General features: G+C 32.2%; 1 protein-coding gene across 1 annotated transcript; it reads left to right on the forward strand.

Annotated features, from left to right (window-relative positions):
- The first annotated feature begins 28 nt into the window (after positions 1-28).
- On the forward strand, positions 29-15,976 carry LOC139514254 (pinin-like). Its single transcript, XM_071303198.1, has 9 exons — positions 29-241; positions 1,424-1,498; positions 2,274-2,333; positions 4,900-5,014; positions 5,903-6,000; positions 7,941-8,016; positions 8,870-9,025; positions 11,018-11,156; positions 13,729-15,976. Exons 1-9 carry the CDS (start codon positions 120-122, stop codon positions 14,670-14,672), a joined length of 1,785 nt encoding a protein of 594 aa, XP_071159299.1. The 5' UTR covers positions 29-119; the 3' UTR covers positions 14,673-15,976.
- The last annotated feature ends 4,071 nt before the right edge of the window (positions 15,977-20,047 follow it).

Below are 20,047 nucleotides of genomic sequence, written 5' to 3' on the forward strand. Positions count from 1 at the left end.
TAGCCGAAAAGTACCTGTCATTTATCTTTTATTTTTTAGAACTGGTTTCTTGTTGTGATTAGTTTTGTTTTCTTTGATCAGGAAACAAGAAATTTGACAGGTACCAGACCAAAAAAGCGATGGCGTCAATGGAAAGTGGCGTGCTAGCTTTGCAAAATGAACTTGAAAAGGCAAAGGAAAACCTTAAAGATGTGGACGAAAATATAAAAAAATTAACAGGACGTGATCCATATGAACAAAGGTTTAAATATGAAATATATAACTCTTTATTGCCTCATCATAACTACCATTGATTTGTAAATTGTATAGACTAGTAAATCCTTGTGTTCCCTGCCCCTGTACTTATACAGACATAGTTTATTTATTGGTGGGACTAGTGTTAAGAAAATACAGCTCAAACCCAATAATATAATATGAATGGACTGCCGTGTCAGTGTCATTCATAGCAGAGCAACACGATAGGTGCCACATGTGACACAGGATCTGCATACCCATAAAGGAGGGTAGTAACAGGGGGTGGGGTACCTTCAAGACAAATAACAGTAAAAATTCATGTCAAAAAATTTGATAGCGACCTTTGGTGCAAGATGGTAGAATGTACACGTTCTTTTAGACAATAAAAAAATCAGCTGATTTTGACGATTCACGCTAAATTATTTGAGTCTATTGATTTATCACAATAAGGATATTTTGACAAAACATGGTAAAATTTTAACCATTTTTAGGATAATGGTAGCCGAAAAAATTACCATTTGACGCCTGAAGTAAAGGACATTCCCACCCTCTTAAGGAGCACCTGACCAGGTGTATTGTTCTTGACAGAACTTTATGACACTTAAATCATATATTTATTTCAGCAATGTCTTGGGAAACAATAGTTATAAGCAAAATTGCATTGTTAGCGCTTTCATGTGTACAATTCTTACCAGATTTTTTTGAAACTTGTAATGTATCATAGGTTTCAGGAGCCAGTAATTCAGTGGTTGTCGTTTGTTTATGTGTTACATATTTGATTTTCGTTCATTTTTGTTTACATAAATAAGGCCGTTAGTTTTCTCGTTTGAATTGTTTTATATTGTCTTATCGGGGCCTTTTATAGCTGACTATGCGGTATGGGCTTTGCTCATTGTTGAAGGCTGTACGGTGACCTATAGTTGTTAATGTCTGTGTCATTTTGGTCTTTTGTGGATAGTTGTCTCATTGGCAATCATACCACATCTTTTTTATATTATATTAGCAATGCCTTTGACAAGTTAGAAAAAAAGTGCCAATATTTTAAACAATGTTAATTTATGCTCCTTGGAAATATTGATTCTCTTTTAAAAATTACCCCTCTTCAATTCTTTTATATGCACAAATTGTCATAAGGTGACTCTTTTAGTCATTATTAATGTTCTAATCTTGTATTGTTTTGATATTGCAGACAAGGAGGAAATAGACGATTGTCTCAGTCAGGGGATTTGAGGGGTCGAGGACGTCCATTCACACCTGGTGGCAGGTTAGTATTGTTATGTAGAAAAGGTTGAATGTTGGGTTGTTTTCTCAGCATGATTAATTTATAGACTTTAATGAATAATATCAGTCAATTGGAAGAGTGATGATGCAAAATGAACATCAGATGTCTTTATTTTGTTATTGTGGTTTTGGGTTGCTGTCTCAATGATAGAATGCATTTCCTTTCACTTTAATATATTAAAAATTCATAGCTCAAAGTGCAGTTTAAAATGTGGACAATTTATTTTGCCAAAATGTTTACAATTAAACACCAAAGACAACTTCAATGAACTATGAAACACAAAATGTTTGGCAAAACAGATTACATAAATAACTCAGAGCATCAGATACAATGATACTAATGATGCAAAAGCATACAGGCTATATACATTTCACCCCAATGTTAAACATCAAATTATTCAGCAATTTATTTATCAAATTTTGAGAACAGAAGGCAAATGATAATCAATTCCAATTTAATAGCTATGTTTTAACATCAAGTTCATGTAAATTTTAAAGTGCAGGAAGCTACATACCAACATTAAATATTGTAGTAATACATATTAAATATAACAGAAAAGACCAAAAATGTATGACAGTACAAGAGTATGACGACTATCAATACCAAAATATACCTCATGTGTCTTACTTGACAACTATCAATACCAAAATATACCTCATGTGTCTTACTTTTAAAGTTCAACATAATTGTAAATACATGCCCATAATTACATGCTGGTCATATTTAAACTATTATATATTTTTTTTAATGTTAATAGGAGATTTCCAGACAATGAAGGACAGGCAGCTCGTAGACTTGTTGGAGGAGCCTTCTCAAGGTATGAATTAGTATTAGATTATCAACATATCTGCAAATATATTATTGATTTTGGTAAATTAACGCCAGAATATCTTTACACTTGGAAAGCCTGATTTACGGCATGTCTAGCATACGATAAACAGTTTATCATGTTTTGTTTTTTTCATCAGTTAACTAATATTGAAATCCGTAAAGATCATTCCACTGCACATAGTCGAAGTCACAATAATGAAGACTTGCATTCATATTTTCAATCGTGATTTTCTTCCATAAAATTTTTGCAAAATCATTATTTTCTCCTCACATTTTTGCTAGTGGTCAAGGATCCCCAATAAAAAACGTATGTATAAATTTCATCTGACCATTTCCTTTCTTAAAGTTGTTAATCACCTCCAACCATTTTTTAAAAGCTTCCTTTTTTCCCCATATTATTGTGTTGTGGAAACATTTCTTTATATTATACAGATTAGAGGTTTGATTAACCCTTTCGCCGATGAGTCCCGGTTTACCGGGATTCACGCTTCAGACAGCTGACAATGAGTCCCGTTTTACCGGGATCGGAATACATCTTTTATGTTTCCCGCTCAAAACAGTGCAAACATGAGTTATCTTTCTTTGATGAATACCCGGATGAAAGTGTAAACATGACGCTTCCGTTTGTTGAAAACCGTGTCAAAATCAGACGAAATTTACGGAATTTACGAGAATTTGAAATGAGGGAACATTTTTTTTGAAAGAATATGGAAGAATTGAAGCCAAACTAGTATACTTTTTTTACGTAAAATGTCGTTTTATGTACAAAACACTTGGAATGGACATCCTTCAGTGTGAGGAATTTGTACAACCTCATAAAAATTTTCAAAATTTTGCCGTTTTGGGTTTAAAAATTACGATTTGGGGTCAAAGAGCAGAATTTTGAGAATTTCACCTAGATAATGCCGAAAATTTGAAAATTTGAATATTTTATGAATAAAAAATTATCAAAACATGAAAAAAACTGTGAACATGGTGTTAGTGAATGAAATAAATACACAAATAACTACAAACAAGTTTTTATTGACATTTATTGTGAAGATCTCCCACTTGAGTAATAGTAGCCAGGGAAGCCATCGTCTCAGAGTAGCTTCTCTCTGGGCAGCAATCGGTGAAAGGGTTAAACTAATTTGTTTGTACCTTGGTAATTATATATATATATAAGAAACTTATATTTTAAACTGAGACTACATCAATGGCATATATATATATATATATGCAGTGGTCTCGCTAGCCCAAAATAGAAGGGCGCCGCGCCCTGGGTGCCCTCAGCTGCGCCCTGGGTGCCTTCATCCGCGCCCTTCTGCCCTGACGTCTTTTTCCAAAATTATCTTGTGCCGTTTTGGTAAAATTTTGTTTCATCGATTTCTGATCTCCAAGTTAATTACATATATGACACCTGTGTGATTGCCCCCAGGTTAATCATGTCAGCACAATCAATTACAATGATAATGACTTCAAAGGTGTTAATAACTAGGTAATTTAATTAGGACAATGTATCTTTTTGTCATACTTTTGATGAATGTGTCAGCGAGTGTGTTTAGCTTGGGTCGGCATTTTCGATCTCCAAGTCACAATGGAAGAGCGTATATAAATGAAGACTTTCATGACTTTAGAATTGAATTTAAGTCATCAAAATAAAACTATGCCTTTACAGAAATGCCTTCCATCTCAACTTGTTAGCGACAAGCACAGATTTTAATTAACCCAAACGTGGTGGAAATTGATTTTGGAGTTATTTCCCCTGTTTTAGCTTATTACAAATTTGTGCTCTAAAAATATTATCTAGTACCAAAAAAAGGAATAAATTACCAATTGAATATATAATAACATAATAATGTTACCTTAAAGATATTAACTGTCTTTGAACATATTAAAAAATATATATTGCAATTTCTACTTGATAATTATACTTTTAGCAATCCATGTTCTAAACATTGTTAAATTAGTAATGCTCTCTGTTTCAGATCATATGATGTATTCAAATCTATAATTCCTATATAGATAAAAAACAAAAAAAAACACATATTCTTTGATAATTGGTAGTGAAGTTGAGCTGTAAAAACATAATATGTTGATGAAGATGTACTATATCAATCATAACTACACAAACAATGAAATAAAGACTATAGTTGAAAAGCATCTTTATTTAAGAAAAACAACATATACAGTAAAAAAAAAAAGAGATTCGTTAACTCGTGATACACACAGAAACGTAGACAAAAAAATGAGTAGTGCCTTTTCTTATCATAAAAAGTGCCCTGCCCTCCACTGGCACCCTGCCCCTTTTGATTTCTAGCTAGAGCACTGATATATATATTCAAAGAAAAGAAATGACTAGAAGAAAGATGGAGCTTATGGGAGAGTTGATAAAAAAAAAGATTAAGTCAAAGAATGGCAGATAGCATCTGACATTTATGGTTAAACAAGAGACAAAGAAACGTTTATATAACATTACACAGAAATTATAATAAAGATTGAGCAACATGAACCTAAGAAAATCCTGCAAGTGCAACAGAAAAAAAATCTTTTACAACATGTGTATTTTCTAGGCTTGGTATCAGTCCCAGGGCTGCTGGAAGAGGACGAGGAAGAGGAATCGGAAGAGGAATTGGAAGAGGAAGGAGGACTGCTGATAGTGATGAAGAAGAGGAACTTCCCAATAGAGTAAGATATTACATACACCAAATGGAAAACAAATATACAGTTCTCGATTACTGAATTATTAATTAATATTCCCTTCAAATGCATTATAGTAAGGCTAAGCTGTATAATATTGAGAAACTAATGCAAATAGTTTTTAATAGGATAGGTGATTCACTGCCAGAAAATGTGAAATAATGAAATAAGTGAAATTTCAACTGAAATTCGAATAATGCTTAGGGATTACTAAAGATTACCAGAAAGGCAATACATAAATTTGTATTTATTTTGATTGGAAATAAAATTGGTCCTTTTATAAAGTGTTTGCTACACTTTTAATGCCCCACCTATGATAGTAGAGGGGCATTATGTTTTCTGATCTGTGCGTCCGTTCGTCCGTCTGTCTGTCTGTTCGTCCGTCTGTCCAGCTTCATGTTAAAGTTTTTGGTCAAGGTAGTTCTTGATGAAGTTGAAGTCCAATCAACTTGAAACTTAGTACATATGTTCCTTATGATATGATCTTTCTAATTTTAATGCGTAATTATTTTTTTTTATCCAATTTCATGGTCCATTGAACATGAAAAATAATAGTGTGAGTGGGGCACCTGTGTACTTTGGATACATTCTTGTTTTCTATTTTGAATTACAATTTAATAAACAAACTGTAAGCTTTCAAGGATTTGACAACACTCTGTTTTACTTCCTGTTCTGGAAATTATTTCATCAGCCAATGAAATTGTAGCTTTCATATTTTTGAAGGTGTCAATTCACCCAACAAATACAGAGGATCTTGTACATGTACATAACTTTAAAACAGAAAGTAGACTAGAGAGTGTCAGATCCTTGAAAGCAAAGTTTGAATACAAGAACTGTATTTAAATCAGATTGTTATTTAAATGGTTTTATTTATAGCCCACTATCCAGTCTTCTGTTGTACTGACCCCTAAAGAACCCAAATCAAGACAGGCTAGTTTAGATGAGCAGAAACCAGACAAAAAAAGCACAGCAAGGTAAGAAGGTTTATTTTGAAAAAGGAAGATATTTATTTTTTACCTGCCACAACAAAAATGGAAGCAGTAAATGGTCATCTCCCTTCATTTGTGTCCATCCGAAAACAAATTTTCTTCAAAATTTACTTGTCTTTTATGAAAGGAAATGATTCAATAAATGGTGTGAAGCTTTTTAATGTTGAATTGTAGTGAGTAAGCAATGTTTACATCTGTCATTTAGCATTTCTTGTTTGCAAATAGTTTGAAAATTTAAAACAATCATTGTACAGGTACATTTTTTAAATTTCTTGGCTAACTCCATTAAGTGTGGTCTTAGCGATGTCTGATTTGTAGATTGCAGTGAAGTAATGATTTACATCACCTCTGTGAAGTAATGATTTACATCACCTCTTGACAAGTTTACTGGTAACGTGTCGGTCTTGTAATTTCTTTTCTAGGTACAGTCAAACCTGATTAAACCGGACCCTGAATAAACCGGTTTCCTGTCCAATCCGGCCGAAAATGAAAGTCCCATATTTTTCCATTCAAAGTCTTTGTTAAAATACCCTTTGTAAACCGGACCCTGTGTATTCCGAATTCCGGTCTAATTATGGAGTCCCAATACTCTTAATTACATTAATTATTACCTGTCAAAACCGGTTTGTCTAATTAATTTCAATGATCGATATGCAATCAAAACATATTTGTTTATACAATATGGCTTTTCGTGATAATCAATTATTCAGATGTCAAACTGTGAACCTACAATCGTACAGTAGTGAGCTGTATTATTTATTAAAACATTATAAACGTGTCAATTAAACGAAAAGACACACCGAATATATCTCGGATTGAACTTACGTTTTAACTTGGATAAACAAATAAAAATCGCGGAGTAAGAAATTCACATCGTGATTTCGAAATCCTGGGTTTTCTGTTGTGAACCCCTTAACAAATGACCTTGATAATGAAAAACACCCGGATGACAACAATCAATGGATATTGTACACTGTACGACAACGTGTCGAAAGTGATGAAATTACGTTTGATAATATTCTAGCTTTTAAATCGGCCATTCCAACATTTCAAATTATTGATCATGGAAGTAAATCGAAACTCTCGTCTTACAATCACAACAACTCGAGCATTATTATGCAAATGCAAACAATAAAAAACGAAGTGAAATTATTTTAATATTATCAGATACAATTTACAATCAGAGAGAACTAATGACGGACGTCACATGTCATTAACTTCCGGTCAAAACGGAAACCTGAATAAACCGGCTCACTGTCCAAACCGGCCCTTTTTCATAGTCCCGTAGCCGACCGGTTTATACAGGTTTTACTGTATATCAAAACGTACCAAAATGAAAACCACAGTGAAATAGAGCAACTGTTGGAAATCTAGGAAGAAATGTTATTGGCAAATTGTACATTTTCCCTTTGATCTTACTGCCTTATTTTTTCAAGATCATGGAAAGGACTTGATACTCAGAAATATAAGGCAATGAGGTTATGCATCAGTGTAGCAATGTCACATGTAAATGTCCACCCTCGTCAATTTATCTGTCATACAACCCAACAACTATCAAAAAGTTTTGTAGGCGTAACAATAGTTTTACTAACTATTTCATTTGATTTTATATTTCCAATGGGAAATAAAACATACAGTAAAGACAAATTGCCGATTGAAAGAATAATAGCCTTTTCAGATTTTTGATACTGACTTTATTAGCTTGCCCTAGCAGGTATTCTTGTTGATTATGTGAGTATCAAAATTTAAAAGGCTATTATTTTATATGCATCTCTCTTGACTATAAAAAAAAGTGAAAGGTGAAAAGCTGACTTCTTTGATCTGATTCCCCACTGTCTTAAACACTGATCAGATTACTGTTGTTTGAAGAGCCTGAATAGGATTTATGATCATATGTATCTAACATTTAGTTTTAATGATTTCAGAAATAGAAGAATGTTTGGATTACTGCTAGGAACTCTGCAGAAGTTTAAAGATGAGGCAAAAGAATCAAAGGATAAGGTACTGTGTGATGACCCTTTTTAATTAATTGTCATCTCTGTGTTTTGGAGACAGAGCTAAAACCAAGGCAGTTTGTATGGAACTTTTATGATACGCCTGCTTTGGAGTAGACTGGTTTATCCCTGTCTGTCTGTCACTTGAAAAAATTTTGTACCATTTTTCTAAGGAACTACAAATCAAAGCTTCCTAAAATTTGGGAGCAAGCTTGGTGTGAATATGGGTTAAATATTAATTATTGTATGATGTTTATTCATGTTGTTCGCGCATCAACATCCAATTCACCTGATACTTTATACAAATGTATATACATGTATTTTTACACAAGGTCATGTATGAAATTTTGTCACACTTATTCTCACGTTTCGATAACTGAAATTTAGTATAAAACATTGTGTGAGCATTCAATACTGTGTGATAATTTATCAAATCGATTCCTTATTGACTTCCTGCTTAACCAATAATTAAAGCTGGAGTATCGCTCACAATTCCAACTGTTTTGGCCAGTTTGTTATATCTTTATTGCACATGATCTAATTCTTTAAATGGAAGTTGTAAAAATAGAAATTACTTAATGCAAAAGACTTGAGGACCAGGTTAACTAATGGGTGACCATTGCCGTCACAATGTAGGCAGATAAATTCTGCTAATCACCACAGCACTTAATGTATGGGTATAAATTCTGACTTTTGCTGAAGTGGTGAGGTGTACTTGATAGTAATGAATTTTGCCAGAAACTTTATAATTATATTTTGGTGTTTTGTTGAGAATCTCTATTTCTTTGCTGTGAGTTTTGTTATTAAAATGCATTATATTGTTTAAAAGAAATTAATTATATATCACTTGTAATTAACAGGAAGATCAGAGAAAGCAGATAGAAAACAAATTAGAAGAAAAAGCTAATGAAGAAAAGGAAGAAATTGTTAAAGAAAAACGCCAGCTTTTCGAAGAGAGGAGACAAACCCAAGTCAAATTACGTAAAATTGAGCAGAAAATTGAAATTGTAGAAACAGTGAGTATAATGAGTTTGACATTAACAATAATAATTCCATTGCTATAGAAATACCTAATAATTTGAAATTATATCTTTAATGTAAAATACTAGTACAAAATTCTTGAAACATATTTATAAAACGGAAAATCAATGTTTCAATTCCAGAGGAGGCTCAAATATTACATGAGAAAAAAATAAGCAAAATTGTGTTATTGGATTTTATCAATTTATTGTAATGAATTTCATATTTACAAAAATTAATTGAAGATTTGATCAAATAAGTATCTCTTGCAAAGTGAGTTATTCTCGAATTGAGGACCAGAAATTCTGACTGAATTTCGAAAAAAACCAATATATATTTATTGTGAGAGTGGCTGAATTTTGTGTACAGACTCTTCGTAGCAGAGCTGGCTTTCAGGTTCAGAGGTTTGTACATGCAGATCCTCTGTAGAGGTTTCAGTGCACATAGCCTAATCTATTTCTTCTTTTTATGCCCACCTAGGGGCATTATGTTTTGTGAACTGTGTGTTTTTTCGTCCATCTGTCTGTCAGTCCGTCTGTCCTGCTTCAGGTAAAAGTGTTTGGTCACAGTAGTTTTTGATGAAGTTGAAGTTTAATCAACTTGAAACTTAATACACATGTTCCCTATGATATGATCTTTCTACTTTTAATGCAACATAAAAGTTTTGATCCCATTTTCAGGGTACAAGGAACAAAGAAAATGAAAGTACGAGTGTGACACCCCTGGACACATTCTTGTTTTCAACTGTTTAACTGAAAAGCAGAAATTTGACATGATAAATACATCTGCCTTAATATCTAATAGAACCCACGCATTTTACAATTTTCACTAGGTCATTCAAGACAGTGATACAGTATAAAAGTTAAAGTTCCATGTTTAAACTTTTCATGCCCCACCTACGATAGTAGAGGGGCATTATGTTTTCTGGTCTGTGCCTCCGTTCGTTCGTCCCGCTTCAGGTTAAAGTTTTTGGTCGAGGTAGTTTTTGATGAAGTTGAAGTCCAATCAATTTGAAACTTAGTACACATGTTCCCTATGATATGATCTTTCTAATTTTAATGTCAAATTAAAGTATTGACCCCAATTTCATGGTCCACTGAACAAAGAAGAAGATAGTGTGAAGCTCAGGTTAAAGTTTTTGGTCAAGGTAGTTTTTGATGAAGTTGAAGTCCAATCAACTTGAAACTTAGTACACATGTTAACTATGATATGATCTTTCTAATTTTAATGCCAAATTAAAGTATTGACCCCAATTTCATGGTCCACTGAACAAAGAAGAAGATAGTGTGAAGCTCAGGTTAAAGTTTTTGGTCAAGGTAGTTTTTGATGAAGTTGAAGTCCAATCAACTTGAAACTTAGTACACATGTTAACTATGATATGATCTTTCTAATTTTAATGCCAAATTAAAGTATTGACCCCAATTTCACGGTCCAGTGAACATGTAAAATGATAGTGCGAGTGGGGCATCCATGTACTATTGACACATTCTTGTTTAATACTGTATTTTAACTTAAAACATTCAGGGAATTAATTTTAAAAAAACAGTTGATGTCTTTTCAGCACAGAAATTTAAAACATTTCATTTCAATAATTTACACTGCAAATTATAATCATAAATTTGGCCTTTTTCAAAAACTTACAGTATTTCGTATAATATTTGTATTTGCCTTGAAATTTTGTTGCAATTATTTGATTTTTATGCCCCACCTACGATAGTAGATGGGCATTATGTTTTCTGGTCTGTGCGTCCGTCTGTTCATTTGTCTGTCTGTCCCGCTTCAAGTTAAAGTTTTTGGTCAAGGTAGTTTTTGATGAAGTTGAAGTCCAATCAACTTGAAACTAAGTATACATGTTCCCTATGATATGATCTTTCTAATGTAATGCCAAACTAGACTTTTTACCCCAATTTCATGGTTCACTAAACATAGAAAATGATAGTGCGAGTGGGGCATCCGTGTACTATGGACACATTCTTGTTTTATTTCAGAGTCAAGAATGTCAAGCTGAGAGATTGAAGCTAGCTAATTTTATACGAACCAAAGCAAAACCACCCATTTTCTATCTGCCTAAAATGATGAATGAAAGTCTAGAAAATAAAAAGAAAGAAACAGCTACAGCCATAAATGGTTTGTATTTGTTGAATGTAAAATGTGGTTTCAGAAACATATTTAAAATTTTATAATGTTGTTTAATACTGTAAATTCAGAAATTTTGGTGTGCAATTATTATTGAGATTATTGCACAATCAACACAAACGTGAATTTTAGTAGCCGTTTTCAGGAAATTCTCTTAGAAATTATGCTTTCATAATATACAATTCAAGTTTTTGTTTTTGCTTCCCTTATTTCTTTGGTTTTACAGTATAAAACCATCACCAAACTTTCTGATGTTAAGTGATAAAATAAATTGAAAAAAAGATATGAAATATGCATTATAATAACTAGTAATAACCCGTGATTGTGCAGTGTTATTGCCGATTGATTGTGTTAATTTGAATGAATATTTTGGATGTAGTGAAATGGATCGTTCTGAAAGAATTAAGTGTGTATTTTCCAGGGTGTTTTAATAATTGATTATACAATGTGCAATTTGAAATGTCTTGTCAATCCCGGAATATCAAATCTCTAAATCAGGAACTTGCTCTGAACTATTACTATTTTTATTTGATCAAATTGTTCCATACTGTGTATGACAAAAAAAAAGTTATCTAATAACCCTGCAACCTACCCTACAGATCAAATGTGATAGTGCACAAACAGTTTAGATGTAAAAAAAAAAAAGTCTGTTGTATAAGATAGTGCAGAGTTGCAGATGTCATAAATCACCACTGCCGTAGCCACCCAAGTGAAAAAAAATGAAACCGTGGTGCACAACTACAAACAGTTTTCAGAATGTTCAACTTACACTTGCGATATGACCGGAAGCTATATGTTACATATACTATTGGTATCGGTGTCTGACTCGACCCGGAACTTCTTAATTATTGGCAATATTAATTACGTGGAAAACAAATGGGCCTGGAGTGGTGTAATTTTTAATCAACAGCATAGTACTATATTAGTTATATATAAAGTTGAATTCTTTGATTCATCGTTTTTATGTGATGACGGCTGACAAATTGGACCTCGTAATTTTAGTATTATAGATGCATATTCCAAATCTTTTTTTCTTCAGCATATTTTATTTACAGAGGTCATAATGATTCTTTGGAATGAGTCCTGTACTTTATATTCCATCAAATTCATGATCTACCAGTATTGCTGTTATATTTTAAGATAAACATGATTCAAGTGAAGTAAGGTGAAACAGACTCAAATGATAAATATTTGAAATCAACTAGTATCTCTTAAAGTTTTCTAAGTCATTTTTGAATATTGATAAAAAAACAAATTGTGTCTAAATATATTTTTTTGGCCAACCGCTTATATTTAAAAGTGTTTGGTTCAGTTACTGTAGGTAATCATGTTATTGGCACATCAACTTGAAACTTAGTAATTATGTTTATGCAAAAAAGTAGTGTTTAGCCTCTGATTTCACATTTCCCTTTAATAACATTGATATATAGTGCAAAAAGTAAAATCACAAAAATACTGAACTTAGAGGAAAATCAATTCGGAAAGTCCATAATCACATGGCAAAATCAAATAAAAAAACGCATCAAAATCGAATGGACAAGAACTCATATTCCTGACTTGGTACAGGCATTTTCAAATGTAGAAAATGGTGGATTAAACCTGGTTTTATAGAGTAGAACAATGGTGACATAAAAAGACATATTGACAAAGATTATTCTTTCATATGTTAGCATGTTTATATATTTTTTTATTACAATAGAATTATGTTAGTAAAGTAATACTGTAAACCAAACAATATTGAAAACTCAGATCTATTTCAATAATAAAACACCAACAGAGTTTGAAAATTGGGGGAAAATAAATAACCACGAAATTGTCAAAATAAGTACTGTAAATTCAGAAATATTGCGATTTTGTTTTTTCTGACTAAAATGCAATTTTAATTTTTGCGATATTGAGAGAAAATTCCTGTTTAATTCATATAAAACATTTAAAATTCGAGTTTAAATTACTGCGATTATAACCCTGTCACATTTAGCAATAATAAAAACATTGTAATAATTTCAGAATTTACAGTACTGTTTAATTAAACATTAGTACATGCATTTATTATAGCTGACAATGTTTGCCGGTAAAAATTTGAGATCTAATTAATTCAATTGCACCAGTTTTGTATTAAAACTACTACTGATGATATGAATGCAATTTTTTTTTATTATTGGGAACCTTAAGGTGGTACCCAACACTTTCACTAAAATTAATTTGGCTCGTTTAATTTTCATAAAATTTTGTCAAAGTATTTACTTTGAGACTTTAATAAAAATATAAAAATTTAAAAAAATTTGAACCAACCATTTTGTCAGAAAAAAATACACTGGTTATATAGCAATTTGACAAACACCAATTTTGATCATTGAGAGGCTGATTATTTCTTTTACAACACAACGTTATTAAAACGTTTAGCTGATTTTACAGAGTTACCTCCCTGTAGTGTAAGGTACCACCTTAAATGGTCCAATTTTGTGTATTAAAAAAACAATCACAATAATTTTTGAATTTACAGTATATGCCATGATATTGACCTACAGTTTTTTTTTATTAATTGCACTTTCTTTAATTTCAGAAATGATAACCCAGAAACAGAAGCAGCTTGACGAAGAGATAGAAGACTTAATGGCAGGAGGTCATGACCATGATCATCCAGAAGAAGAAGAGGGACCAACTGGGGAGGGAGCAGGGGAAGGGGAAGGTGATGGGGATAAAATCAAAGAGGGACAACCAGATAAGGAAAACCGTGTTTCCAGACATTATAGGTCTAAAGCAGATGAAATTGCAGAACAGGAAGAAATTCCAAGTAGAAAACGTAGAAAATCTAGTGGTGATAGGGGGGAAAGGCATAAATCAGGCGAAGACAAGGACCGCAAACATAGGAAATCCGATGAACATCATAAAGATGTTCATAAAAGTGAATCAGATAAAACAAGTGACAATAAACGTAGAAAATCTGAGCACAGTGGGGATCGAGCAGAAGGTAGGCATCAGAGATTGAGTCATGGGGAGGGGGATAGGAAGGGGAATCGCGAAGGAGATAGAGAAAGAAGCCGTGGGGAAGGCGAGAGAAGAAAAAGTCATAGTGAAAGAGAGAAGAGAGAGGGTGAAAGAGATAAGAGAGATGGTGAAAAAGATAAAAGAGACAGTGAAAAAGATAAAAGAGATGGTGAAAAAGATAGGAGAGAAAGTCACCATGGTGATAGTGACAGACGCAGAAGTCATGGTGATGATGGACACAGAGAAGATAGAAGAAGCCACGGGGAAGGGGGTCATGAACATGATAAAGAAGGAAAGAAGAAAGATCACAGAACCCGAGAACCAGCAAAACGGACAGAAAAGAAGGAGGATGGCGTAAAAGTGTCGATAGACTATGATGAGCAAGAGGGGGAGGGAGAAGTGAATGAAGAATCAAATTTACCCGTGCAGGTACCAGAAATAAAACCAGAAATTATGGACTTCAGTAATATGGCAGACATTCCAATGCCAGATGATGTGCAACTACCAAAAACAACATGATGAATTCAACAGTTTAAAAAAACTTAAGTCTTTGGAAAGTGTGAATTTATATTTTTTTTAGAGATGCACAATTACACATTTTGGGGCTTACCTGGGTCTTTCTCAAACTTAAAACCAATCAAAAACAAGTTTTTAACTTTTCCTAAAATATCTGCAATGACTTGAAGTTGGACCTGACCTGGTCTTAATCATCTGATTTAAGAATTCCAGGATTTCCCCAAAACTGAACTAAGACATAAAGTGTCATCATAAATCAGAGTGCAAAAAAGGATAGTCGGGGTTCTCATTTGCAATTTGGCCACATATAGCCCTTGTTAGCATTTTATAGCAATTAATAGTTGTATTAAAGTTTAATTTTTCTTTCTTTGTCTTAAAATGTTCCCAAAATATGTTTAATTCTAAACATTAAATGGTTGTAAGAATAAGAGCATTTTCTCGATTCACACTTTCCAGTGACCTGCATTTTCATATTTTCAGGAAATACTTCAGCTTGTAGTTGTTGATAGTGTCAGTTGAATTGATCAATTGAATCTAGTGGAATCATTTTCCCTTTAAGATTTGACCTATTATTTTAAAAACATTGATTATAATCTAACTTTTAAATATTGACCAATTTTAAAATTTGAATATAAAGAGATAAAAAGACAGTTAATGTCTAAGAGTTTAATAAAAAAAAATATATTTTATTAATTAAAAAAAATTCACAACACTTGATAATAATGGATTTAATTTCTGTATTTAATATTGAAAAGTTGTGTGTTTGGGAAACAAGTGATAAAGGTCATTTAACAGGTTATAAAGGGTAAGTATCATAATAGACTTTTATCAGTTGTTTTCTTTCACAAAATTTTTTTATACATAAAAATGCAATTTTTGAAATGTAAAGTGTCTTTGAATCATGCATTTACTATTTTAGTATTTGGTAATTTTATTGAATAATGTGTTTGGCATGAGAAGACAAGATATATCCATGATTTATTTGTTTTTAATGAAATTGGTATATATTTCATATTTAATATATTCAATTTAAAGATGACAAGTAGTTTAATAACACCTTACTTTATTTCAGTACTTCACTTATTTTCTATGTCAAATCGTTGTGTTTTCTTAACAGTATATACAAAACTTCATAATTATATTTAGCAACTTTACATATTAAACAGATCTAAATGTATACTTCTATGTTTAAATGTTCAAATTATTTGTAATTAATTATGAATTGAAATATCAAATACTGTAAGTTGTTTGTTTGTCTTATAAAATGTTAATATTCATAATTTTATAAATGACATTTTTAAACCTTACTTTGTGTCTTGTTTTTTGGAAAGTTTGCTATAGCTTGCTATTGCTACTTTCCTTAGGCGTCGGCCTCAACTTCCGGTGAGACAGACTATCCCAATGTTCTGCTCCAAGATAATGTAGTACTAGTGTTCGACTTCTGATTCTTGGATACTTTGAGTTGCTACTCTTTTGAAAAGATTACAGCTTGAATAAAAATGGAATGAATGTTCAACGACAATTCAGATGAATTTAGCTTCATATTGAAAATAAGTATCACAAACACTACTTTGCGGATCGGCCATTGGCTGAAGAGAAAATCAAAGAAATCTACGCGAGACAGCGTTTCATTCATGAATATTTCATGAATGAACATTTTCCCGCACTATTTTTTACTATGTACGATATTTACAACTGTTTATTATTGAATAAGTAAAAGCCCGAGTGCATCGAAAGAGTCCGGTATGCGAGAACAAGTTGATATTTAACAAAATTGTCGGATAATTGACAAGTGATAATGGTTTGATTTATTTTTATTTTAACATTACACAGGTGATAGAATATAAAATAATCGATAATTATATGGCTTATGTCTCACGCCAAGGACGATTAAAGGTAAATACCGGCTTATAGAAATAAATAGAAAAGTGCATTGTTTTTGTCAAACTGACATCGATCTGAAAGTTTTGATGCCAAAAATCATTTGAAAACTTTTAATTCGTAAAGTACTAACTGTTTCACATTCCAATGTGGATATAAGGACCTTCACTCGTTCAGCATGTTCAAGTGGATCAAACTGACAACAGAAAAAACATTGTCTTAATGACAATTAGTATCATAGCATCCGTATAATTTAAAAGCAACTGAGTCATCAACTACTTCTAAGAATATTATAGTTCAGTGTATCAAGACCGAGATCAAGCTAAAGACAAGTGCTGTAGAAATTATTAAAATGATTTAATAACATTTGTCTATGTACTAGCAAAATGACTTTCTTAGTGCTTAACAATGCAGTGGGGGATCCAGAACTTTTTATCCTCACTTTATTCCTGGGGCAGTATGATTTTTTAAGATTGACCTATAATTAATAATGTGTCCCCACAGAGGCAATGATTAAATAAATGGCTTAAAACAAAAATCTCAAATGTCATTGCCTCAATGGCAATTACGCAGCAGCAACTAAAATGTGTTTAAGGGTTATAAGCACCTCAGATCAACATTGAATGAATCTAGTGTATATAAACTTTTTTATTCCTGAGAGTGAGGTCATACTACTATTGTTATGCCCCCACCATATTGAGTTTTATCCTTGTTTTTTTCTGTAAGTATGTACGTCCCTTACTTGTACGTACGTCCATACATCCCAAAATTGATTTCTGTTCTCTTACTTTAGTTTTCCTGAACCAAAGAGGTAGAGCCAATTTGCCGGCAATTTGTTTCATTCGATAAGATAGGTAAAATCATGTTTTAAATAGCCCGATAGATGCTAATTATAGTACATGAAAATACGTCACATCATCTATTTTCATACCTTAAACAGGTATTCCTACAAAAACAAGGCCAAGACTATTGATTTTTTAATATTGATTTTATCTAATTATTAACATCCTTTATGCAAGGTGCCATACCACGTAACTTGTCAAGGAGCCAAATAATATTGAACAAATTCAAATCGTGATTTTCTCATTCTGGATATATGTATATCTGAATTTGTCGTCTATAAGACAAAATAAGATAATACGTGTATATATTTTAACCGGAGAACATCTTATATCAGTTGGTCATAGATCACCCTGTGTTACTAGCACAGTCATGTTATATTGCCTTTTCTGTCATTTTAACAAATCGGTCCTTCGTTTTGATACAGATGCAACAGCTTCTTGATGTGTTACTTACAATCACGATGTCTAGTGTTACTGATTTGTTCTGTTGTGTTGTTTTATTTTCTGATGACTTAGGTACCTGTGTAGGGACGGTGTTAAAAATTTCAGTATTAGTATCTATACAGTTTGTGAAATGGCGACAACATTGTTGTTGGCTGCATTTGTTACATAAAATACCATGTTCAAAAAATGTTTCGATTTTTTTGTTGTTGTTGTTTTGAAACTTGTATACAATGGCCTTATTTTAAGTTATGTGTATATTACACCCCCAACATGTAGGCTTCATTTCTATAGAATTAATTCTCGTGTTATTGGTTATGTACAGGCACCTACATCAGTTTGACGGCAGTTGTCCCTTGAATATATGTGATAAATGTAAACACATGAATGAAAGTAAGTCAATAGTATGGAATGATTGCACACAATAAGCGATACATTTTTTTCTTTGATACATGTAAAATGATATACTAGTAAACTATATAGTCAATATGAACCAGAATGACTCTATGAATTAAGCAAACATCCGAAAAAATATAGAAACATTAAAATTTAATATAACAACACAAAAAAAATTGAAAATATTCTAAGCGAGATTCGAACTCTTTCTTCAAAATCATCATTTATTAGAAGTTCTATGCTCTACTGATGGAGCTACGGTGATACTTATCAATATAACTCTTATTAAGAAGGTATATAGGTACAATTTATCGGTGTAACCATTTTTTCTTCAAAAAGTTGTTTTTTATGTAATAAGGACACACTAAACCAATTTCATTTTTGAGACAAAAAGTAGTATGAATAACAACAGTCATAAAAAGCATAACTTTTTGTTGGTTTGGAATGTCCTTCTAGGGGGATTCCCTGTTTTTTCCACCTAAAAACACCCGAAAATCCGCATATTGGACTTTCATCCCTTTTGAGGGTTAAATTAACTATTGATCACACATATCATAATATATGTAAATCGATATATTGATCAAAAAGCATTTATATTTTTTGTTTTTATAGTAAATTTTATTCTGTCGGCACTTTTTGAAATTGGCCCTTCTGTGAAAAAAATCCTCGGCAAATTGGCCCTACCTCTTTTTATGAAACTTATACGCAACCACAAAACACAAGTCAAGTTTGAATTTTGTTGGCGTCACTTTTACCATTCTAGATGTAAAGGGGTGAAATTTTCAGTATACCCTATCAAGTATATATACCTTCTATAATACTAAAATTACGAGGTCCAATTTGTCAGCCGTCATCACGTAAAAACGACGAATCAAAGAATTCAAATTTATATATAACTAATATAGTACAAAGGTGTAGATTAAAAATTATACCACTCCAGGCCCTTTTGTTTTCCACGTAATTAATATTGCCAATAATTAAGAAGTTCCGGGTCGAGTCCGATACCGATACCAATAGTATATTCACCTGTTACCTATTACCTTATCTGTACGTTCCGCATATCAGGCGCACCACCAAACGGTGTATTCAGGATTAATATGCTATATACACGGATCATAATCACAGGGTTGACACTACTAAATTGTCAAATTGTTACCTATTGTAGTATTTTAATCAGTAAGACTTTCTAAGATAACAATACGATTACTAAAATTCTGTGACTAAAAATAAGGCGTATAGGTACAGTTTTCAATTTGTTAGCGGGCATGGCGTAAAATAGCGAATCAAAGAATTCAACTTTATTTATAACTAATATTAAAAGGACAATGCTGTTAATTAAAAAATATTCCATTCCAGGAACTTTTGCTTTCTAAATAATTAATATTACCAATAATTGATAAGTTCCAGTTCGACGGGTTCAAACAGAAAGACTTTGATAGCAGAGAAAACTTTGTATCTTATAATCGGCATGACTTTATCAGATGACCATTCTAATACTAAAATAAGGCTTGCGCAAAGTTATATACTTTAATTCAGTCACGGACCCGCGATATCACGGGTGTGTTCTAGTACTCTATATATATATACGAATATATGAAAACTGTTGTTTCCTATTTGTGTTTGTAACAATGTATACTGTATTGTTTCGTATATTTGTAAAAATAGTATTATAATTCTCATTCTAATAAAAAAAAAATCACCATGCTCCTTGCATGCAGTTGTCAATATCGTCGGGTATAAGAACTACGACATTTTGAATCAAGCGTTAGAATTAGTAGAAGAGACAAAAGATGAAGGTTATATTACAATCAGAAGTAC

The sequence above is a fragment of the Mytilus edulis genome, chromosome 3 (genome assembly GCF_963676685.1).
Source record: "Mytilus edulis chromosome 3, xbMytEdul2.2, whole genome shotgun sequence".
In the NCBI taxonomy this organism is placed as follows: Eukaryota; Metazoa; Mollusca; class Bivalvia; order Mytilida; family Mytilidae; genus Mytilus; species Mytilus edulis.

Bases quoted from the DNA above. Each gene is read 5' to 3' on its own strand.
- LOC139514254 (XM_071303198.1), top strand. From the start codon at position 120: ATGGCGTCAATGGAAAGTGGCGTGCTAGCTTTGCAAAATGAACTTGAA. The intron at 2,334-4,899 runs GTATGAATTAGT...TGTATTTTCTAG, and splicing joins GTTGGAGGAGCCTTCTCAAG to GCTTGGTATCAGTCCCAGGG. The intron at 6,001-7,940 runs GTAAGAAGGTTT...TAATGATTTCAG, and splicing joins GACAAAAAAAGCACAGCAAG to AAATAGAAGAATGTTTGGAT.